General features: G+C 49.3%; 8 protein-coding genes across 8 annotated transcripts; 3 read left to right on the top strand and 5 right to left on the bottom strand.

Moving 5' to 3' along the window:
* Positions 1-498: 498 nt before the first annotated feature.
* BO85DRAFT_61107 (ESCRT-III subunit protein VPS24) lies at positions 499-1,575 on the top strand. The gene is made up of 2 exons (XM_025665526.1): positions 499-638; positions 700-1,575. Exons 1-2 carry the CDS (start codon positions 591-593, stop codon positions 1,336-1,338), a joined length of 687 nt encoding a protein of 228 aa, XP_025514114.1. The 5' UTR covers positions 499-590; the 3' UTR covers positions 1,339-1,575.
* A 611-nt stretch (positions 1,576-2,186) lies between these two features.
* BO85DRAFT_61120 (putative RNA annealing protein Yra1) lies at positions 2,187-4,645 on the top strand. The gene is made up of 6 exons (XM_025665527.1): positions 2,187-2,537; positions 2,588-2,617; positions 3,641-3,805; positions 3,861-3,931; positions 3,988-4,255; positions 4,308-4,645. Exons 1-6 carry the CDS (start codon positions 2,322-2,324, stop codon positions 4,308-4,310), a joined length of 753 nt encoding a protein of 250 aa, XP_025514113.1. The 5' UTR covers positions 2,187-2,321; the 3' UTR covers positions 4,311-4,645.
* A 234-nt stretch (positions 4,646-4,879) lies between these two features.
* On the bottom strand, positions 4,880-7,512 carry optD (small oligopeptide transporter, OPT family). The gene is made up of 2 exons (XM_025657125.1): positions 7,177-7,512; positions 4,880-7,124 (listed from the first exon to the last, which is right to left on the bottom strand). The coding sequence occupies exons 1-2, from the start codon at positions 7,361-7,363 to the stop codon at positions 4,981-4,983; spliced, it is 2,331 nt and encodes a 776-aa protein (XP_025514112.1). The 5' UTR covers positions 7,364-7,512; the 3' UTR covers positions 4,880-4,980.
* Positions 7,513-7,988: 476 nt separating this feature from the next.
* Positions 7,989-9,049, bottom strand: BO85DRAFT_489583 (uncharacterized protein; the record flags this gene model as incomplete). Its single annotated transcript, XM_025663611.1, has 3 exons — positions 7,989-8,192; positions 8,252-8,504; positions 8,562-9,049. 3 exons carry the CDS (start codon positions 9,047-9,049, stop codon positions 7,989-7,991), a joined length of 945 nt encoding a protein of 314 aa, XP_025514111.1.
* Positions 9,050-10,051: 1,002 nt separating this feature from the next.
* BO85DRAFT_61055 (uncharacterized protein) lies at positions 10,052-11,421 on the bottom strand. Its single transcript, XM_025665525.1, has 4 exons — positions 11,228-11,421; positions 10,347-11,174; positions 10,165-10,261; positions 10,052-10,116 (listed from the first exon to the last, which is right to left on the bottom strand). Exons 1-3 carry the CDS (start codon positions 11,259-11,261, stop codon positions 10,227-10,229), a joined length of 897 nt encoding a protein of 298 aa, XP_025514110.1. The 5' UTR covers positions 11,262-11,421; the 3' UTR covers positions 10,052-10,116; positions 10,165-10,226.
* BO85DRAFT_450838 (cysteine--tRNA ligase) lies at positions 11,300-14,162 on the bottom strand. Its single transcript, XM_025660466.1, has 2 exons — positions 13,765-14,162; positions 11,300-13,706 (listed from the first exon to the last, which is right to left on the bottom strand). The coding sequence occupies exons 1-2, from the start codon at positions 14,053-14,055 to the stop codon at positions 11,583-11,585; spliced, it is 2,415 nt and encodes an 804-aa protein (XP_025514109.1). The 5' UTR covers positions 14,056-14,162; the 3' UTR covers positions 11,300-11,582.
* A 215-nt stretch (positions 14,163-14,377) lies between these two features.
* On the bottom strand, positions 14,378-15,171 carry BO85DRAFT_439890 (carbonyl reductase; the record flags this gene model as incomplete). Its single annotated transcript, XM_025658738.1, has 2 exons — positions 14,378-15,093; positions 15,138-15,171. 2 exons carry the CDS (start codon positions 15,169-15,171, stop codon positions 14,378-14,380), a joined length of 750 nt encoding a protein of 249 aa, XP_025514108.1.
* A 5,547-nt stretch (positions 15,172-20,718) lies between these two features.
* Positions 20,719-21,411, top strand: BO85DRAFT_439889 (uncharacterized protein; the record flags this gene model as incomplete). The annotated part of the gene is made up of 4 exons (XM_025658737.1): positions 20,719-20,895; positions 20,998-21,004; positions 21,044-21,138; positions 21,220-21,411. 4 exons carry the CDS (start codon positions 20,719-20,721, stop codon positions 21,409-21,411), a joined length of 471 nt encoding a protein of 156 aa, XP_025514107.1.
* Between the last annotated feature and the right edge of the window lie 974 nt (positions 21,412-22,385).

Genomic DNA, 22,385 nt, shown 5'->3' with positions numbered 1-22,385 from the left:
GAAGGGGATGATGTCGGGGGCTAGACGGATAGTGAAGTTGCAGCAGCAGGCGGTTGCTCTTAGCTGCTGATCGCCGGCGAGTCACTAGTAATGAATGCTAGAAAGTACTGGAACTCTCCCGCCGCCAGTTTGCTCTGTTTGCGGCCTCTGGGTGCCTGAGGCTCAATATTGGGCCAGCGACGTCACTGCCCCCGTCCATATCTTGCTGACTCAGCCGCCGAGTGGAACAGCCAGACATCCACTCCATTCATCCATCTTGGAGCCCAGGCACCGCAGCAGCCAGCAGCCATGCAATAGTCCACATCCTGGTTGGTGCGCCTCTTCTACACATCCCCCCGCCACCTGGCTTCACCGGCTTGATTGCTTGATCGTCAGAAGGTCAACTACCACTCCCTTCACCGCATAAGTGTGTGAGAAGACCTTTGACCACCTCGATTTCACACCCCGCCGTATTGCAAGGTCACTTCAGGTTCGACCGATTCAGCACCCTGACCACATCCCATCCGAGTGTTCCCGCTTCAAGCCAAAGTAGACAATTTGCAGCTATAGATATCGATCTGTGAAACCGTATCATCCTCGCGCCAGTCAGCATGGAGACCCTCAAAGCAGTCTTTTTCGGGCCGGATCCTCAAACGCAGGCAAGTGCCTAACCTAATGAGCGACATGCCTGGCGTTACTGACTGTGATTGCTGTCTCTAGATGAGGAAATGTAATCAGCTTATCCGTGCCAATACCCGACAGTTAGATCGGGACATCGCACAACTGAAGACTCTGGAAAGCAAGACACGACAGTACATCATGAATTCATCGAAGCGGGCCCAGCGCAATCCCTCCCAGGCCAAGCAGGCCAACATGGAGGCTAAGACATTTGCGCGAGAGCTAGTTCGCATTCGCAAGCAGTCCACCCGTTTACACACCAGTCGCGCCCAACTGCAGAGCGTTCAGATGCAGGTCAATGAGGCCTTTTCAGTTCGGAAGATTCAAGGCAGCTTGAAGAAGTCTACGGGCATCATGAAGGACGTCAACACATTGGTCCGGATGCCCGAGTTGAATGCCACGATGCGTCAGCTGTCGACGGAACTGGTGCGGGCTGGAATCATCGAGGAGATGGTCGATGATGCCATCCCGAACAACGAACTGCTGGAGGAAGAGGAAGAGGAAGCAGAGGAGGAGGTCGACAAGGTCCTGCAGGAGATCCTGCACGGCAAGCTGTCTCAGGTCGAAGGGGTTCAGCCCGAGAAGCCATTGGAAGAGGCTCCAGAACCGGAGGACGAGTTCGCGGATCAAGAAGCGACACTCGAGCAGATGCGGGGACGCCTCGAAGCCTTGAAGAGCTGAGGAACATTGAAGACGATTGCTTGCATCTGCGTCTTGGCCGATGTGACGAGAACAGTGGATTACAAGATGCCACTGAATACGGATTTCTTTCCTTTCATGTTGTGAACGGCGTTTGGGTAGGATGGCGGGCGTCTTTGGGATGATCGTAAGTACCGGTTGAGCTTATTTCGTCCTAATGTTGACTACGGGACTGGCCCTTTATTGGGAGCTTTGAGCGGATTGAGCTGGTTCTGTTGATATGAAGATTTTTTTCCGAGAATATCCCTGCTCGTAAATATACTTTATCATCTTTTTCTTCCATGCAACTTCGGGTTCGACTGGGCTTTGATTGCTCTAATTGAGTTTTTGGGCAGCAGGGGCTCTTGGCGGCAGCGGAAGGTTACAGATAAGCGCGAGCTTATGAGTCTGGACTCATAAGTGGGTTTGACCTGAATATACGAGATTAGATTGCATAGCTGGATAGCGTTGTCACATTAGCTTGCAGTAAGTTGTAGATGAAGCCATGATCTGCTTGGGCACAGGCAAAGGGAGGCAGTGTTGTTTGCAGTGTTGGCCCGATGGGCCCCAATGGGGACTAGCGCGATGGGCAGGTGGCTCAGCCTTTCTGGGAAGAAGATCCGGCTGACGAACTGAAAGGGAACTGAACCTCCCGCCTTTCCCTTTTGCTTATCTTCTCCATCCCTCTTCCGTTTCCCTTCCCTTTCATCTTCCATCCATCCATCCTATCCATTCCCAACATCTTCATCAACCCACCTTGCAGCTTTTATCTCCACGCGCTGCAACTCAACAGTCAACGCGACATTCTCGCTTCCTGCCCGTCGTCCAGGTTAATCTGCCAGCTTCTGGACACCGTTGCCTCCAGAAACAAGCCCGTCCCAGCGTCGCGATTCTCCGTGGCGAAACACCTGTAACACTCAACACTCGTGAAATCTCATCACCTCCCGACACCCATCTCTACAAAGTTTCATACTCCACTTTTCACCATGTCTGCCAAGTTGGACAAGTCTCTCGATGAGATCCTCGTCAGCCGTCGCCAGGGTGCCCGCCGTCGCGCTCGTCGCTCGGCTCCCAAGGCTGCCAACACTTCTGTCCCGGTCGGAGGTGTGAAGAAGACCACCAAGGCTGCCAAGGCGCCCGGAAAGGCTGTCCAGAATGGACACCCGGTCTCTACGGAAAGCAAGATCATGGTCAGCGGCTTGGTGAGTATCTATTCTGCTCTAAGTAGATGACCATTTACTAACGTTTCTAGCCTTCCGATGTGAACGAGGCCAATATCAAGGTATGTTGATCGAAAGGCCTTGGCCTTGGGTTTCTATCGCCATGTTTTCTTCTCGAAACCTTCGAGGCGCAACGGCTTTCGCGCGCGTTTCGATCCTTGCCACGTTATCTATATATATTCTTATATCACCGTCATGGATTCTTGGTCTTCAGCACAGGCAGCAAACTCAAAAAACTTCGCATGCGGTAATTGCACGCTGGCACCCTGCGAGTCCGCCGAAGTTGGAGTTCTGCCGTAGTCTTGCGAAAGGCGTGTTAGCTCGGGCGGATCTTCCAGCCATCTGCCTTTGAAGCCACGCAGCAGACTGTGCCACAGATGGTTATTGAAACATACCATCTTTTGAAACCAATCCGATTGGCTACACCTGTACAAGTCCCACGTTTCGAGGCGTTGGGCATCAGCGAGCGCATCAGCCTACCAGCAGTGACCGACTAGTTCGGCAAGTGATCAACTGTCAAGCATCATGCTACCGGCGGTCGGTATGGGAAATGTTTCGAAATCGGGCAGGAAAGACTCATTTTCCCATATCACCTCCGTGAGACAAATCACGTCATGTTCTCCCTATCATGGGCTGCTAAAGAGATTCTGGGGGAACAGAACCATGGATTTGCCGCACACGTAGCCTTCGTGTTGTCTGTCCCCGGGCAAAGGTTGTTGGCTACACAGACCGTAGCTTCTGAAGGCCAGCCCTTTGTCTGGTTGCGAAAAGTTCGATGACGACTGCTAAGTGGGTTAGTTTGGAAGGGGGGCACATGATACAGTGAAGGCTTTCGAGGGAGTTCATCGTCGTGGTTCTTGGGATAAATGCTAGCAGCTCTGTGCTCCGGATATGACTGTGTCTCGGTGTCCTGGAATGAACGGCCATCCACTGATTACTACTAACCGCCGCTGTGTGCTCGCTGGTGCTCTTTGGTATCGCATTTGAAGCCGGTGTCACGCGTTCTTCGATGTTTTGGCTCTTCGGAATCCTTGCGCCTTCTACAATCTGTTGGCTCGACATACTAATTTGGTCTCCTGGTATAGGAATATTTCACAAAGTCCGCAGGTCCTGTCAAGCGAGTTATGCTCACTTACAACCAAAACGGCACGAGCCGTGGTATCGCCTCGATCGTGTTCAGCAAGCCCGACACAGCTGCCAAGGCTGCTAAGGACTTGAATGGACTCCTCGTTGATGGCAGACCCATGAAGGTAGGTTTTTTCTTCACGATCACTTTTCTTACGTATGGACACTAACCAGTACTAGATCGAGGTCGTCGTCGACGCCTCACACGCTCCTGAGGTCCCTGCCCCCAAGCCTCTGGGCGAGCGCGTTGCGTAAGTGTTTTCTACAGTTATCTGCTACTAGGGGATCATGACTAACCGCGATGAAGGCAAACCAAACCCCAACCGAAGCCCGCTACCGCTACCAAGGCTGCTGCTGGTGCCAAGGGCCGCAAGGGCCGCGCTCGTCGCCCTAACGGCCGTGGCAACCGCCCTAAGCCCAAGACTGTGGAGGAGCTTGATGCTGAGATGGTTGACTACTTCTCCACCACCAACGAGAATGCTGGCCCTGCGGAGGGCAATGCCCAAGCAAACGGTGCTGCTCCCCAGCAGCCTGCCGCTAACGGCGGCGAAGACCTCGGAATGGCGGAGATCTCCGTAAGTTTTGTCAACGAGTTATTGTACGAACCAGAGCTAATAAACTATCTAGTAAATATCCCATCTAACATTTGACTCTACATGACGGCGTGAGTCAATTGTATCGACTGCGAAGGGCCAGGCTTTGACTGGCCACTCGGCCAATCTTTACGCACTCTGGGTCTGCCGGTTGGATTCGAGTTTCAAGCTTTCGTTATTTCATCATTGCTCTTCGGATATGTCTTTCTAGTTCGCTCTGTTCTTTTCTTTTTTTCATAATGTCGTCAGTGCTACTCGGATATCGTCGATGGGATGGGGAAAGCCATGTATTTAATATACTTGCTCAATTGAAAACCAGCAAGCACATGTTTCATTGTAGTAGTTGATTTCTATAGTCCATCGTTGTCATGGTTGTCGTAATATTGTGTATGTTGGAATCTCTGAAAAGATAGTAGATGATTGACCATCTGCTGTTCCATGGCATTGACATATAGAATTGAAAGCAACATTTGTGCCAGTTACTTGATTGTATTGTATCGTTTTTAACACATACGTTGACCGCAAGTAACAGTCCATCTCTATCACCTGATATTCCCCACATAAGTAATAACAAGGAAAACATGGAGAATTGACCATACCATAGTGATCACACAACAGTTAATAGTTTCAATTCTTTTAATAACATACAAAAACCCACCCACCAACTATAAACCCCAATCATAACAACCAAACAACCACCACCCTCATCAACTCCAGGTCCCATTCGCGGGCCCGAAATACCCAACCTCCGGCATAGACTTATACGCCACGCCCTCCCCATCCGCAGTATTAACATAAACCGTATTGCCCCACCAATCGGGAAACACCGCGCCGGGATAGGAAATACAAAAGAAGATGACGATACCACTAAGAGCAAGCCCGGTATCGAGCGCAGCAGCCAGAATATAGTTGTACTTCTTCCACCAGGCGAAGAAGCGCTTCTTGATGAAGTGGTTGAAAGCGAAGTTCACAAGGGCCCAGCTGGAGTAATTGATCCCCGTGGCGGGAGGGACGTTGTAAGTTCCAACGAAGATGAGGGGCCAGTTGATGTATTTCCAGTATTGGTTGCGGGTGTATTTGTAGAGGAGGTAGGTGATAAGGGGCGCGATGGCGCCGAGCCAGAAGAAGTGGAGGAGGGAGGAATAGATGCGGCCGACGGAGTAGAGACGACGGGGGCCGACGAGGCCCCAGATGACGGAGGAGGAGTAGACGGTTCGGCCGTTGGGACAGGTGAAGCCGTCGGATTGGTCGGAGGAGCAGATGTCTTGGATGTGGCCGAGCATCCAGATGGTGACGCCTGCTTGAGTGAGGGCGCCGAGGATGGTGGCGAGGCCTTGGGCCATGAAGAGGGTGCGAGGGGGAATTTTGAGGTAGTGGCCTAGTTTCATGTCCATGGCGAAGTAGACGCCTTGGCCGACGACGTCGGTGCTGAGGATTTTGAAGATCATGTTGGCGAGGGGCTTGCCTTCGAACATGTAGCCGCCGATGAATTCGGCGAGGACGTTGAGTTGGTTGGCGTCGACGTTGGTGATGCCTTGGATGATGCCGCAGGGGATCATGTAGATGGCGGGGATGATGAGGCCGAGGAAGACGCCGTAGACGGGGAGCTTGGTGTGATAGACTTCGACCATGACGATGGCGATGGCGGTGATGATGGCGATGATGGCGGCGTACCAGTACCAGGGGGTCTTTTTGTAGGATCGCATGAGACGGGCGTGGATGTCGAGCTTGTTTTTGCCTTTCAGGGCGGCCCAGACTTCTTTGCCGTGCCAGACGCCGATGTGGGTGAGGACGGCGGTGATGGAGGCGAAGGATAGGCCGTAGACGAATGCGTATGTTGCGGGGAGGTATGGGGGTGAGTATTGTCGGTAGGCGTCGACGTCTAGGGTGTTGTCGGCGCTGATGACACGGGCTGTGTCGTAGACTGTACCGGTGCGGTCGTAGACGTCGGCGGTCATCAGGGGGAGATAGGCTGTGAACCATGTGTTGGAGTAGTAGATTCCTGGAACGACGATCCAGAAGAACAGGGCAAAACCGGCGAACACGTTGATGGCCGCCCAGGATGGTGATAGAAGGGGGTTCGTGTTGTAGGCAACCTGGCTCCAATCGAATGTGATAGGACTTAGTCCTAGGCCCGTCTGCATTCCGAATAACTGGTTCACAACCACATTGCGAGGAGCGATCCAACAGATCCATGTGAAGTAGGAAAGGGCAGTGAACATCAGCCCTGGGAAAAAATACCATACGAAACCGCCTGCGGTGACGTAGAGGAAGAACCGCAGACGGGAAATCTTCCAGCCATTGGCGACAGTGTTTGCACGCGAATGAAGCGTCTCCAGCATGGCACAGTTCGAAAGGACCTGGGGCCAGATGATCCTTGCTGGTTCAACTAACCATGGTGCAGCCAGACCGGCCACTCCAAATCCCAGCAGCTGTGCGCAGAGAACCACGAGGACAGAGAAGCCAGCTGAGAGACCGAAATTGTAGAACCTGGCGCTCGATGCCTGGATGATATTGGTGGAATCTGCGCTTCCATAGCCGAAAGATACGTTGCTCATGATGACGATGAGAGCATGTTCTTTGATGTTGAAATGGCGATCTGGGTTGAGGGTGAACGATCCTAGACGTCCGAGGCTTATAGTCCACAAAGGCAAGACTTTGGCCAGGAAGACGCCGCATGGATAGGCAAGTAGCTCTGCTACCAACGACACGATATGAACCGACGGGTACCGAAGCGAGAAGAACTGATTGATCCCCGATCCAACGATGGTGAAAATAAACCCAAGCACCCACATGCGGAATGTATTAACGGGCAGGCCTGGGTCGTCCGTCTCAGGGACGACGGCGCGTACTAGGCGTGTCACCCATTAGATGGGTCAGTGTGTATGTGAAAGGCCGCATACCTTCAGGGAATGGCGAATGCTCTGATTCATAGTCAAACTCATTTGGCTCCTTCTCTTGTTCAGAAAGGTCAAATTCCGGTTGTATTTCTTCGAAGCCGCCTTGTTGCACCTCGACGTCCGCGCTGACTTGCGGGGATTTGAACGATTTCTCATTCAGCTCTTTGGAAGCCATCTCCGCAGTAGTCATCTGTCAATATGACCCTGAAGCCGAGTAGATGAAGGCGGGATACCGCCGACATCGCAGGAGGACATAATCCCTCCTTTTAAGAGCAGGCCGATCAAGAGAAAGCTTGAGTCCTTATCGCCACGCGTGGTGTGTTGCAGCACCTGAGCGTCGTTAGCGTCTGGGCAGGTGTAACAAAGCCGATAAGAAGCATGTCGGTAGTGTCTATCGTGATAACGGCCGAGGTACTCAGCAATCAAACCCCCGGAATGCGGAGAAGCTGGCCTCGTGAATTGTCATGTTACACAGCTGATGCGATCTTTAAAGAAGCCCGAGGCATCTTCAGAATTTGCGATTCGTCGGATACGATGATTTTTTGTCACTCCAATTAGTTGACTCTTCTCGGGAATCGTTTTTGCTTTGCCACATTCCGAGTGAATTGAAAGTCAATGGTTGTGATAAGGCGTGCATCCTTCCGATTGGGAAACAAGACCGATAGCGTTATCGCAGGTGCGATGCCAAGTTTGGCGGGGGCGAAACCGCGATAGTGTTAATGCAAGGACGGCTCGCAATCTAAAGCCTAGATTTCACTTGTGCGTGATGCACTTTCTGTGGACTGTGGGACCTCAGTGGGACTAATGTTCCAGCCCTATCTCGACGATAAATCTTTCTGCTTATTGGCGGTCTTTCCGACTGGCTGGCTGCAGTAGTAGCGGAGGAAGAGCTCGATAGGGTGATGTTCAAGTCCATCAAACTCTAGCACTTTCGTGTACTGGATGACAACCCGTTTTCCATTATGGTGTGCTTGCAAAATCCGTCCTTGCTTTCTATTCAGGTAAGATATAGCCAGAATCTAAGTTTTTGTCAGATGTGTGTCCAGGTTGATTAGAAAGGGGCTTGTGAATGACTTACTGGCATGATCGAATGCCGTCTGTAACAGTCCAGCCCTATGCGAACAGCCATAACTCTCATAATGGCCTTCACTTCGGCCACTGTGAGCCCCTTCGTCTTATCGATCTGAATATTCTGACGGATGTCGCATACAGCATGGGGTACTTCATGTTCCAGGTCTTCTAGAATGCGCAGTATTTGCCAACTCTCGGTAGAAAGCTTTTCGGTTAGTTCGAGGCCTGGCTGCTGCTTCCACTTGCCCTTACTAGTGGCTCTTCACTCAGTGTGTTAGTTAAGAAAATGGATATATGGGAGGTTCGTATCAACTTACCCACACTCGCGGAGAGTTGTCAGGTTATCCAAGCAGAAACCTTTGCGTACGGAGGTGGCATATTTTTCTCGGAAGAGATCAAGGATCAGTGGGCACTGAGTGGCTGTGCTTGAGGGTGTGTTGCCACGTCCTGCATAGCCTAAGCTACCTCCATTTGAGGTATTCTTGCATAGCTGCTTCGAGAGGCATGTCCGTATAGTGTCAGTCGATAATGGGGAGAAAAAGCACGGTTTGAATTTGATTATATCTTGGCTGTTCATGTTGACTTCAGATGCGTCCATCTTCAGCTTCAGTAGTTGCCATGGCCTCAAATATCCAGCTGAGTGTTCCTCAATCCCAGCATGGGTTGCGATTATTTTGTCCTGTATTCTCTGGCGCTTCGCTTCTTGTGAAAGGTGAAGATGGAACATGGCCATCTTATTGTCGCTAGTCAGTTTCTGGAGGGAGAGGTTGAGGCTTTCAAGTGGAGAACGAGTTCTTTGATGCATAATGTAGGGAGCTGAGATGAACGAATCAAGGGTTGTGATTAGTGGAGAATGGAATCAAGACTTGCGAGTTGTAAGAAGTCGAAGTGAACGAATGAAGTGGTATGATGTATGTTCGTTGTCCTTTAGTGAAGCTGGCAGTACGCCACTATTACAAGGTCAGCCCTTCTGATCTCAAGTGCAATCATAAGCATTGAATCATACCAGTTCTGGGTTGCTTCTCATACTCTCGTTTGAAAGGAGTATAGGATTCGCTGCCACGATAGTGGAATATCTCATTGTCTAAATCTAGTAGCATATTTCCCCCGAACATGATTAGACAAAGGTGCCATCTTGTATTCTATTCCCTCTGTTGCTGGCAGATAATGGAGGATGAGCTCATCGTAGAAAATGACGGAAGTGATGGAAGTGGTGTGATATTCGTTGCGTAGCCGCAACGGTTTCCTTTCTAGGAAATTAATCAACTGAACATCTTAGTCGAAAAAAAACAAAGGGGTATAAAGATGACAAGTTTTTTCTTCGAGGATGGTTCCACCCATAGCAAATTTGCGAAACTCTATCTTGGACTGGTTGTGTGATGTAGTATCAGGGAGAGAGCTGCTTGGTGGGCAGATCCAGGGGGAAGAACTCTCCGTGGGAGCAGGTGACCGGTGAGTTCTACTCTACTGCTCTACCACTATCCGCAGGCCTATATTACTTGGTTCATGGATGGTATGGCTACGAGACTGAGATTTTAGACTGGCAATAGTCGAAAGAAACTTTTCATCAAAAGCTTTGGCGAGTCAGACATTAAGGTCTGGTAATAAAATTCCAGGTGATTCGATTAACAGATTTTTAGAGCACATTACTTCATCCTACTCATCCCACCCATACACTTGATCGCAAGAATGGCGCAAATGTTCATACTCTTCATCCACTCAGAGTCACAGAATTACGGATAGAGGGTCTTCACTGGCTATCTCCTTAAGAACAGTAAGGGCACCATGTTCTTCAGGTCCAGTGTAGGTCACCTTCGTCTGACTGTGGTCCATGGTTGTATTATGGTTCCATAGAGTGACGAGTGAGGTGCTCTAGACTCAATTAGCGAGGACATTAAAAGATTAGAAGGGTGGACTCACTATCGAACCTGTGTGCACGTCCCAAGACAGATTTACCTCTTCGAGGCGATAATATTTCCCCTTCAAGTCGCGCAAGAATTTCCGCCAACAGGTATATCTGAAGATGATATTCTCCATAGTCAGGACCCGCAAACTATGGCAATACCTATTTAACTTTGGCGCAAGCTTGTGATGGTCCATACCCGTAACATTGTGTAGTTTGATTACCGCCAGAGGTCCAATTCGAAAATACTTACCTTCCAAGACATCATAAACGACATCTTCTGCACAGGCTTTTCCAAGATCAAGTGAGACCTCATTTACTCCGTAGGGGTAGGGGATATATAGTGGAAGTAAAAATCTTTGATACAAGCCACGGCTGGTTGCTATGCTTGCGTTGATTTTGAGTGATATGTCGGTAACTCTTAAACTTCCATAGAAGGAATCAGACACAGCCAGGAGACTCTCAAGACCGCCATGTAGAAGTGAGGGTAAGTTATCTGTCCTGAAATCTAATGTGAGCGAAGTTAGGGAATTTTCAGTCTCACAAAATGCGTATAGCACTGAGAAAGCCATGTCAATAGCACCCATCCATGCTAATCTATGGTAAATGTGCTTAATTTCCACTGCAGAAATCCGGAGAATGCGGCATTGTGTGAGCTTTTTGACGACTTTTCGCAAGTCTTTCGAGGCTTGTGACTCCAGGGGACACGACGGGAGAACAAGATGACCAAGGCCCAGAGGTCCTCCAGAAGAACTGCATATTGACAATTCTCTGATAGCTGAGGCTTGCTTTTCGGTGAGCCTCATCAATTGCCGCACATGCCGCCGGGAAAGGTCGGTACAGATTGTATGAAGATTGATCTTGTTGAGCGGGTCGGCACACACTTGGTAAAACGTTCGGCAGGTGACACGCAAGGAGCAAAGGTCGAAATACCCAAGATATGAGCAAATTAGATAATATACCTCGAGTGGGAGGTTGTTAAACTTGTTTGCATCATGAGAAATCTGGACCGTGACGCTATGTGTCACTGCTCGCCAACGGTGAGAACGGGAGGTGGTACATGATATGGATGGTACTCACTGTAGACACGTCTAGCGTTGTCGAGAGCCATCATAGGATGGTCTAGTGACAAGTGTCTGTAAACCTTGGGTAGTATCGAGTTGCCTGTTCCCAGGAGGCCAAGAGATTTCCAGGGCTAGGGATTCTGAAATGAACGTGGATGTACATAGAGGATACAGAACAAGCTGCAGAGAGGAATATGGCTGTTTCATAACTGGTGCGTAGTGCTACTGGCATGGTTACCTCACGATGAATTTTTAGGTCAAGATGACGAATGTATGACTTTCAAATGATGGTGCACGTCGGACTTAAGAATGATGATCCTTCTGGGTCAACCAAGATGGATGGTGTATTATTCATTGATTCGTATAATCTATCATTTTCCATTCTGGCTTGCAAGCCAGGCTTCGTGGGCCTTCTTCTGGCGCTCCCAGTCTTTCCGGAGCTTCTTGCTCTTACTCTTGGCGAGAGGCTCTCCCGCAGCATCTTTCGTGGGAATGCCGTCTTCATCCCAGGCGCTGTATTCGCTGGTGCGGAACATTTCCACGGGATTGAGCTTTCCTTTCTCGAGCCGTTCCTGGGCAAGCTTCTCTTGCTTCTCCTTCTCTTGCTGCTTCAACAAGGCTTTACGAGCTTGTTCCTCGCGGGCCTGCAGCATATCCTTGGTGACAGGACGGACGAGCGCGGGCTTGTTTTCGCGGTCTTCCAAGTAAATGCCCAGGTTGAAGAGATCGACATTACGCAAGCGATCGCAGAGAGAAAGTATGTCCTTGGAAGCCTGCTTGGAATCGTCCAAGCTTAGCGAGGCTAATTGAGAAGTGAAGTTATCCAGGACTTCGGAGTAGGGCTTGTCAGAGTCGGACACGGTTGCTTCCTTGGTAGCAGAAGCGTCCACAATATCCTTCACCTGCTCAGCGGTGATGGGAGTTCCAGACATGGCAGCTTGGCGCAGAGTGTCACGCATGGCGGACAGTGGGTAGAGGAAACGCTTGGCTGCTTCCGGAATGTCAGTACCTTCCCAGCCGATGCCACAGTTGTCAGGAGAGGCCGCGCCATTCAAGCCAAAGATAGTGACAATCTGGGTGACCCATGTACCCATGGATTCAACCACCTTGAGATCCAGGGTTTGGCTGTCAAGGGCGTTGAACGTCGTGACCAACTCAGAAATGGCGGCCATGACCTTGGGGGTGTCAAAGGAGTCACAGAAGTATTCGTGGACCTTCTCTTGTGTGGACTTGAGGGCCTGTGCCAAGGTCTCGGAGGAAGAAGTCGGCGCCTCGTCGGAGGACCGGAAGCTAGAGGGGTCCTTCGCTTTGACAAAGAAGTTGTTGAGCTTTTCTTCCCAAGAAGAGGCATTCTTGATGAGATCATCGGTGATCTCGACACCATCACGCCATCCACCAAGCAAGAAGACGATTCTCAAACTACGAGGGGTGTAGTCACCGCGTTCGAGAGCCTCCTTGACAGTGGTGAAGTTCTTCAAAGATTTCGACATCTTGGAACCCTGGATGGACAGGTGGCCCATATGCAGGAAGTAGTTGACCCACTGCTGCTTATGCTCGCACCAGTAGGCTTCACTCTGCGCAAGCTCGTTGTCGTGGTGAGGGAATGCAAGGTCAATACCACCGGAGTGGATATCAATCTGGCTACCAAGGCAGCTCGATGCCATTGCCGAGCACTCGATGTGCCAGCCTGGCCGTCCTTGACCCCACTTGCTTGACCAGCTGGGCTCACCCGGACGGGATGCCTTCCAGAGGGCAAAATCATCGGAGGACTTCTTCTCGGTTGCTCGCGACAGTGCGCCCTCACCGTCCCTCAGCAGAGGCTGGTTGTTGCGGTTCCAAGGCTCGAGTCGTGCATAGTGGTTTCCAGCTTCTTCGAATGCCTTGATGTCGAAGTAAACGGAGCCATCGGAAGTGACATAACCAAACTTGTTAGCAACGATCTTTTCGACGAAATCAGCGATCTGCTGGCCGTATTCCGTGACTCTGGTAACAGCATCAGGGTCGAGGACATTGAGATCACGCATATCCCTCATGAAGTGATCTTCGTACTTCTTCGTCAATTTCGTGAAGATCTCGTGCGCATCGCCAGGAATTGTAGACCCCTCCGTCACATCAAGATAGAAGCAAAAGACATCCTGCGCGGCGTCGTAGAAAGCCTTGCTGGAGGCAGCATCGATGCCCGAGAGCTTCTGGGCAGCCTCCGCAATCGCCGACGTCGTGGCTGTCACAGTCTTAATGTGCATCTTAATCTTGACCTCCACATCACCGGGCTTCTTGTCTGCCTCCAGGGCCCCTCCCTGCAGCACAACTCCATAGACCTTCTCGGCTTCCGCGACAAAGTTCTCGGGCTTGGTTTCGGGATCGACCAGGGGAAGGTTCTTCTTGATGTAGGCGCTGTATGCTTTGCGGGCGGTTTCGAGGACATCGGGCGTAACGGTGGGGTGCTCGGCAATGTACTTGTTGAACAAGTGCTGTTGTCTACCGCGCAGGATGATCTTGAAGCCAGAGTCAATCCTCGAGAAGCTATTGTATCGGCGGGGTAATGACACCTACCTTGTCATCGACATCGGTGATGTTCATGACAAACTCGACGTCGAACTTGAAGTAATCCCTGAGGATTCGACGCAGGATATCGGTGCTGACATAGTTTCTGGCATGACCCAGATGCGCATCGTCGTAGACTGTCGGACCGCAAGCGTACCACTTAACTTTCCGGCCTTTGGGGTCCAATGGCACAAAGGGCGTCTTAGATCTGGTGAGGGAGTTCCATACTTTGAGGGAGGGCAGACGAGTGTCGGGATGAGCAGGGGGTTGCTGCCAGGGAGGCTGTTGGCGACTCTCCATGATGGCCGAGCGAGAGAACCGGCGTGATGAAAAGAGCGACCGGCAAACGAGGGGTAATCGTGGTGGTGGCATAAAGTGTCTGGATGGTTACCCACCAGTTTTTCAGCAAATTATAACGACTTGCTTTGACGGTCTGCCACCGATTGGCTTCACCGCCGTCATCCCCGCTTTGGTCTGGGTCTCGTGACTGGCCATGACTCATTCAGGCACAGGCCATGATTGGTTTAGTTTGATCCCATCTACAGGCAATCTATACACATACTCACTCATTGCAATAGACAGACTAATATACACTCTCGAGCGATACAAATCAAAAGACTACTCAGAAGGGCGATACTCCATATACTCCCAGCACCTTTCCAACATCATCATCCCGCTCCCCTTTCACCACCGTCGCCACCCTCTCTCCTCCATCAGATGGTTCTGCAGCATTACGTCGTCGCAGTGATTCAGGGTCACCGGTGAGATTCGTGGCACACAGCCCTGGATCGGCTCCAAACACTTTAAAACCTTCATCTTTGAGGCGACACATATACAAGACCATCATCATGTTCAGTGCAGCCTTGCTGGCCCGATACTCCGTAGCACTGGCTATGTGAAAGGGAGATGACGGGTCTGCCGCACGACTAATGGAGCCTGTGCTCGAAGATACAAATACAAGACGTTTCTCAGATGAATTCCGAAGCAGGTCGAGAAATGCTTCTGTCGTGCTAAGTGCTCCGACCACGTTCACATCCAGGATCTGGCGCATAGCCTCTCGACTTGGCGGATGCTTCATCGAGCTCATGGCAGCATTGTTGACTAGGATGTCAAGTCGTCCATACTGAGCTTTGATCTCCGCAGCAGCAGCATCCACAGACTGATCGTCAGTTACGTCGATTTGAATTGGTGAGACACTGCCCTTGATACCGGGGACAGCCTGCAAGGTCTTAGCCGCCTCTTCACCCTTGACTGGGTCTCGCGAGCCTAAAATGACATGGTAGTTGTCGGAGAGGATCAGGTTCTTGGCCGTCTCGAATCCGATGCCCTGGTTTGCCCCTGGAGTTGTTAGTTGAAACCAATTGTTGGGCTGGAAGAAGTACCAGTGATCAGGACCAACTTTTGCTCAGCAGGCATGATTGGTACAGACTAATAGACATTCACGCAGGTTTAAGATGTTCTTGGGTGATTGCAACCACCGTCACGTTCAACACTATATACTGTGCAGTTCGGAAATATCAAGCCTTAACTCCGATCTACAGGAATGCCCATAACTCCGATAACACCGGCTTCGTCGCATTGAAGGATTCGGAGTTTGGAGAGCTGAGAGCTGCCTGCTCGGATTGTGGCTCACCTCAACGTATAAGGAAATAGGTTGCTGTGCGAGCAGAATTGATGAGATGGATCATCACGCTCTATAGTCACCATTCTGCTTCGGGATTTTTGCCTTGGCAGGAATTGGTATACCAATCGTGCCAATCATGCTTTGGTGCATCCCGGAGATCTTCAAGCCCATCAAGACCAATGGGATACTAGAGGGAGGGTATTAACCTCCTAATTGACCTGCGTCCCGATGACAGGGAGTGGACCTGGCATCACAGTGCATATGCTCGAAACCAGTCATGCCAGTCATACAGCAGCCACATGCTGAGTGTCGAGCAGGACAACATATAGTTGAGGGGGACGATGTGATTATCAAGCTCATGGCAGGGCTGACCTCTTATAACCCGACACATCCGACAAAAGCATAGGTCAGGCTTTATCCACATGATATACTATATAGACATGATCAGACTAGTACGTGCACTAGTCATGCCGTGAGGCTCTACTCTAGCGCATTGGTAATGATCTCGAAGGAGGCGATAGATATTGGCTGAGATCCACATGTGCACGGAGCTTCAATCGCGTTGTGCTCCATACTAGTCGACGAGAAAGCTTGTGCTATTCCTAGACATCTCCCCATTTCCGAGAATCAGTCGATATCAGCAGCTTACTAAATTGACCCGTATCCTAATAGTTATTTCTTCTACGGCTATCTAGCAACCTTGTTAGATAGATACCGGGATTCGGAAATATGAGACATCGTTCATACCGTGATGTTCGAGACATGCCCGTCTCATAGTGAAACTATTCGTCTCCAGACATCGCTGGATACAAGATGTTCTCTACGAAATACATAAATCTACATACAATGTCCACACCACTACGAAACCATCCATTTACCATGATACATGTACACTTACATCTCCCAACACAACTACTCAAACTAACTGAATCATCTCCCTCATGATGGTAAAATAAACTACCCTTTCAACCACCCTCTCTTCTTGGAAATCCTATAAATATCAACCATAAAAAATGATATACAAAGATGATAATCGCACACCGCTCCACGCCACCAGCATCGAAGAACAAAAGAACAACAAAAGAACAACCCACCCACCCCCACCGAGGTCTAGATCTAGACCCATCCTTCCATCATCAGTCTACTAGTCCCACCGTACCAACCACCATCAACCCCGATAAAGAAGAAAAAGAAACCAAGAAAGAGTTCAATAAGTCGATGCAATCATCCACAGCAAACAAGAAAACGAAACACAACAGGAATAGATTAATACTTAGTGTAGTGTAGCGTAGTACTTCTTTCACCGCTTAACCCAAAGCCACATCCTCCCGGCAAGGATGATATAATATACGTAGTAGCTATCTTGGAAATAGTAAGTAGTAAGTAGTAAGTAGGGGATATTAATTCCCAATCTAGTTGCTAAACTACGCAAGGTAGTCAGTCAACCGTTGTTGATCGGCTACAGACACCGACCCCGTGGGATAACGGTCAGTCATTCTATCATTCTTTTCTTTTCTTTCTTTTCCTTGTTTTTTTCAAACGGTCGCGAAAAGTTAAAGTCTAAGATAAAGAAAGATATTCCATATCGGTTTAAAATCCCTGAGTAATAACTAAAGTAATGGTGGGATATTCTATCCGCCGCGGGAATAATCCTACCTCCATCCCACTACTACTTACGGCATACATCCCAAAAAACCTGCTCTTCTCCAGACAACATCCATTCAACACGAATAGGAATATATCCCCACACCCACACACACTATTTACCCTTTGCACAATGAAAACCAGAGAAGAGGAAAATAAACCTTAGACCAACAGGCGTAACCATAACCAACGCTTCCCCTCGTGTGCCGCCGATCACACCAAGTAATGTAACTGTACAACCATAACTCCCTCCGTACAAGGAATTCATTCCCTCACCGCTAGTTCACGGCCCCCCCTCCCCTCTTCGGTAGTTAGTTAGTAGACTAGCGGGAACGGAAGGAAAAGAACAGGGAATGGGAAGGGAAGGGAAGGGAAGGATAAACGGTAAACGGTTGCCGTGACACACAGGTTTAATTCTCACATGCAATTAGCCGATGAGATGAGATGAAGAAGAAGAAGAAGCGGAGCGTGAGAAGGATGGAAGGCTGGAAGAGCTTCTGGAACGAGGGGATCCTTGTTTCTTTCATGAGGTGGACTATAGTATACGTATTCCCTAGATAAGGTAAGCAACAAAGTGTTGAAGGAATGAAAAATGAGGATTTATATTAATTATCTAATTGGTGGGATTATTTATCATCGGATATTGTCCGTCAGTTAGCTTTCATCCTCATCCTTATTCGCGTCCTTCATTATTTATCCATCCATTACCTAGTGAATACTACAGTACTCTTACTTACTGTGTAGTACTACCGACATCTCCCGATAACATTACTACTTACATTCCTTATGGATTATACTTCGTTACGAAGGAATGAACGAAATATATTCCTATCCCATCTACACGTGGACAGCACACCAACAAATATTTCCTAAGTAGTAAGTAGGTAATAAATATATCCTGCCGAAATCCCGACCGACCGGCGCAACAAGCGGCTTCCTGAATATTATCATCCTCTGATATTATCGTCTCCTATATTCCATCAGGATTCATCATCACGAAGTAGTAGTTAGCTAGCTAGCATGTGTCATGAAGAGTGAGTAAGTAAATAGTTCCTTTAACCGATCTACCCGGTCAGACAGACAGACAGACAGACAACACCCCCACTTGTTTCAAGGGTAGTAGCTTATCATAAATGGATGGATGATGGATGATGGAACGATGGAATGTTCGTTAGGCTTACTTTCTACTAACTAACTAACTAACTAATCTGCTCCTTATTTTTACTTTGGGTACCCAACCAACTAAGTAACCAACACTGCAGTGGTGGTGTCATATCTGAGACAATCTGAATAACAATAATAATAATAATATGGGTTAGGTAGTTAGTTATAATATGACAGGGATGGAAATAAATATTGATAATATTAATCCAACATAAAAATCAAATCAAGATATTAAAACCAGGAAAATACTAGATGATAGTATTTCTAATCAACCCACTGCGTGGAAACGTTCCAGAACACATACTACTTACTGGTTTGTTACTTCTCCGTGTCAATGTGAGATGAATATTATTTTTATTTTTATTTATATTTTTATTATCTTTATCGTCATCATGATGACGGGGATGTCCGGTTGTACGATAAGGCTTAAAGTAAGTATGTATGTATGTGCTTATCTAGAATCTCTAATCATTCATTGAGTCATTCAATGTTCGTTGTGATTTAAGAATAACTATCCAAATAGTTAAATATTTAATATTTATAGAATTTCCAAAGAAGTACTACATTCAATTGCTGTGTCACCACTTCCCATTCTAGATAGAGTAGCTCGGTGGTTACATGGGCCGACGGACGGTGGGTTTGTGGCTATTATCTTGTGCGAGTGTGAATATATTTATCGATTTGTAATGAGTGGGATGAAGTGGCTTATACTAGTATGTAGCATATTTACGGTGTACATGCCAAATCTGATTACGGAGTACTATGCCGTGGCTAATTATATCCATTTACTCTGACTGAATATAACCGAGATAGTAAACATGAAGATTACAGTCACAATCACGAGTATATCCTAACCGCCCTTGGCGTATTTGCCACCCCGAGGTAGTAGTAGCAGCAGCAGCAACAGCTGTCAAGATGATCGGTGTCAAGCGACGTGCCAGAAATATGGGGTAAATGTGGATGAATCCATGTCAACGTGTCCATCATCATCATCGTCATCATCATCACTCTCAATAAACACCGACCGCTATCATACCCGATGGAACCCTAGCATCATTTCCACAAGGCTGAAAGCATTACGAGGTCTCAGCAAACGAATCGAGCAAAAGAGTGATGCTTTCATCGCGGCTCTGCGATGAGGCTCCAATAATACGACTCCTACTCATGCTACTCATGCTCTCCGTGTAACACGCGAGTGATTACCTGCTGACCCGTACGGCCTTCCCCATCTGGGGATTGCAATCCGCGGCGTCTCCGCGTGTCCGTGTAGATGATCGTGAATGAAACGTCAGCGCAAGCACTGCCCGCCCGCACGTTGCACCGTCCAACCTCACTTTCGTAACCAGACGGAGTATAATGGCCTTGTCTACAGACACCCCGCGTAGGACGACTCCTGTAGAGATTAAGCGGTCGGTCGCTGCATGGAACAACGGAGCGCATGCCGATAATTGAACGCTATCGTAAGCTTGATAGTCGTGGTCAGATGGACATGAGAGAAAGGATAACTCTGGTGTCAACAGCAGTAAATGACGACGCCCACCAACAATAAACCTGCTTGAACTGCGAAGTTGCCGATTATGTCGTAGGTGGCGGGAATAGAACGAAACGAGTCAAGGCATAGTGACAGACTGACTCACAAAGCGCATGGACTCCGTGCCGTCATGTCGATATTGCGACGCCACACATATGATCGGTCTCCCCCCGTGCGAGCCACAGGTCGAGGATCAACCGGGGAAGTTGTTTCCGGACTGCTCAGAAAGACCCGTCGCAGGGTCGTGGATCCCCAAGCTGGGTAGCTCTAGTTGCCAAACCGGGAACCCAGTGCAGACGGAACCACAGCCAGGCATCCGTCTGCTACATCCGCTGCGAGGAGTACACCTTATTTCTCAATCCGTGCTCCGGAATCCGTTCCCCGTCCCAGAATGTGGGTGCAGCAAATGTGGTCCTCCCCGGACGGTGTGGTATGTGCTTTCTCCATCCCCAGATACTCCGGGGAGCAAGTGGTACCTTTAAACTCCGCGCAAGGCCGTGGGCGGGGCAGCCAGGGTGTGCGTTGTGAGGAGTCCAAGACCACGCTCCTGGATCTTCAGTCCTAGCTTCTAGTGCCTTTCCAATGTTTCATCCATAATTGAGGGATGGAGAGGGCACCCCCTTCCCCCGGTCGGCGTTGCAAAAGTCCCGATTCCCAATCAAGACGAAACCACCATGAATGGATGCATCAATTTTCAGATGCCTAAGGTAGTCCAATCCAAGCGCTAGATCGATAACAAACACCACAAAGATTGATTGTTTCGCCCGACCAACGAAACCGATGGCATGGCATCATGAGAACCAATAACGGGGGAAGCGGTGAATCACCGCTGTTTGGGAGCTTTGACAGTCCCTGCAGACGCAGTACCGCAGATTTAGCAAGGTGGTGGTAGTAGGAGGGAGGGAACAGTGCAAAACACCGCTCATGGAGGGGTAGCACCGAGGCATCACCACGTAAGCTGGGAGCATGCCTTGCATGACGAGCTGTGGGTGGGTGGAAAATGCAGGAGGGTATCCGGGATCATGGGATGGACGATGGACAAGGGGGTCAGCACCAATCAGTTGGATGGATCGCCTCGATCGGAAATGCATTTTGCATTTTGCAGTACCCAAAGTCGGGGACAGTCTGGAATGTTAGGCTTGCATACGCGGATGTACCTGGGTGGAGAACTGGCAAAGTAAGTCAATAAGTAAAGTACAGGTGTACCCCAGAGTGGGATCCGGAGTACTTCTGGTCAAGGAGACCAAAAAGTATTCGGGAATGTACTTATGTATGCAAGTGCATACGTAAGTAAGTAAGCTGTACACAATCTAGGAAATGTGCAGCTGGAGTGGAATGCACATGCACAGAGAGCTATGGAGAGATAGTCGTCATTGTCGTCATCATCCTCCTTCATCGAGATGATGATGATCCATTCACAGTGAGTGGATGTATCTTCAGGACCAGCTGAAGGTATCCAGTACTTTCCTGCTTGACTTCCATCCGCGGCGAACTACTGCAGCCACCGGGGCCGGGGGGAGATGTCTGGCTCACGGTGCACCTGAAGAACCTGCGATACTTTCCCCAAAAGCAAAAAGGGGGGGCAAAAGTTCCTCCCCATGCTCTCTCCAGTCCTGGTCCGGCAGTTTGTACCGCGGTTCCGCGGGTCTACCCGCGTCGTGTTCTCCAAAATAGTGCAGTTGATGAGTCTTAAAGGGCCGCGAGGGGGAGGAAATACGGAAGTACTTTAGGTTGGCGGGGAGCTCAGAAAGCTACCGGATTGGGAAGAGACGATCCTCTGATCCCAAAAGGGGAAAAAAATACTTTTTATTTATTTACTTCATCCCAAAAGGGACGATCGCTGGGGCGGTGGAGACCATCCAATCCAGCACGGCGGTTCGATCATTCATCGGAGGCGGGTTCCGCACTCCCGCGAGTGAAAGAAAAGCAGTTGTGCATGAGCAGACTATTGACTGAGTGACTGACTGATCGTGGACTATCATTGATTTACTTCTATCTGATCATTTGCCCCCGGGGAAATTAGGGCCGACGGTCTAGAGCCGTCGGCAAGGTTAAGTACCTTTTCATTTACCCGTCAGTCAGGTTCAAAGGAAATGGAAACCCACCCTCTTTAGCAACCGAGGTCTGGGCGCCGGCATCGGGTGTGTTGCTCCCAATCACCCGGTCGGGGCCATGTTACTCGTCAACTGACGGACTGACAGGCCAGGCTTTCTTGTCACAGTTCAATCAGTCCCGCTGGGCCGTTTCATTGTCCACCTGATAGCGCCAATCAGCACCGGTAGTACTAGCAGCAACAGTAGCAACCACCACAAGATGAAGCCATTCAAGACGGTCAAATAACTAGTGTGCTTGTGATGGCTTGTGATGGCTGGTGCCCGGTCGGTCAAAGCGTATGCTATTTCAGAAAGAAAGAACTGAATCACATCTTCATTATTAGTTAGGCGTTCTGGGCATGGTGTTGGTGTGCTCGTGATGATACTTTAGCATCGCACTCGTACTTTGTCTGGGATAATCAGTAGTTGTGTCGGTTTGATACTTTTCACACTGCATCATGTTTGTTAGTGTTAGTTGTGAAGCTGAACTGAGACAGACCATCAGCCAACGTAGTACTTCACACAAAGATAGGTAGGTAGGTAAGTTGTTAAGTGACTTGCTGGGATCATAATT

The sequence above is a fragment of the Aspergillus piperis genome, assembly GCF_003184755.1.
Source record: "Aspergillus piperis CBS 112811 unplaced genomic scaffold BO85scaffold_13, whole genome shotgun sequence".
Classification (NCBI taxonomy): Eukaryota; Fungi; Ascomycota; class Eurotiomycetes; order Eurotiales; family Aspergillaceae; genus Aspergillus; species Aspergillus piperis.
The sequence above is the reverse complement of the archived record's forward strand: the minus strand, read 5'-3'. Positions and strand labels throughout refer to the sequence as shown.

Coding starts and splice junctions, on each gene's coding strand:
- BO85DRAFT_61107 (XM_025665526.1), top strand. CDS start 591: ATGGAGACCCTCAAAGCAGTCTTTTTCGGGCCGGATCCTCAAACGCAG. Junction 639..699: donor GGCCGGATCCTCAAACGCAG/GCAAGTGCCTAA, acceptor TGCTGTCTCTAG/ATGAGGAAATGTAATCAGCT.
- optD (XM_025657125.1), bottom strand. CDS start 7,363: ATGACTACTGCGGAGATGGCTTCCAAAGAGCTGAATGAGAAATCGTTC. Junction 7,125..7,176: donor GCATTCGCCATTCCCTGAAG/GTATGCGGCCTT, acceptor TGACACGCCTAG/TACGCGCCGTCGTCCCTGAG.
- BO85DRAFT_61120 (XM_025665527.1), top strand. CDS start 2,322: ATGTCTGCCAAGTTGGACAAGTCTCTCGATGAGATCCTCGTCAGCCGT. Junction 2,538..2,587: donor AGATCATGGTCAGCGGCTTG/GTGAGTATCTAT, acceptor TAACGTTTCTAG/CCTTCCGATGTGAACGAGGC. Junction 3,932..3,987: donor CCTCTGGGCGAGCGCGTTGC/GTAAGTGTTTTC, acceptor ACCGCGATGAAG/GCAAACCAAACCCCAACCGA.
- BO85DRAFT_61055 (XM_025665525.1), bottom strand. CDS start 11,261: ATGATGGCTCTCGACAACGCTAGACGTGTCTACA. Junction 11,175..11,227: donor CAACGCTAGACGTGTCTACA/GTGAGTACCATC, acceptor GTTGGCGAGCAG/TGACACATAGCGTCACGGTC. Junction 10,262..10,346: donor CAAACTACACAATGTTACGG/GTATGGACCATC, acceptor TATCATCTTCAG/ATATACCTGTTGGCGGAAAT.
- BO85DRAFT_450838 (XM_025660466.1), bottom strand. CDS start 14,055: ATGGAGAGTCGCCAACAGCCTCCCTGGCAGCAACCCCCTGCTCATCCC. Junction 13,707..13,764: donor TCACCGATGTCGATGACAAG/GTAGGTGTCATT, acceptor TCTGGCTTCAAG/ATCATCCTGCGCGGTAGACA.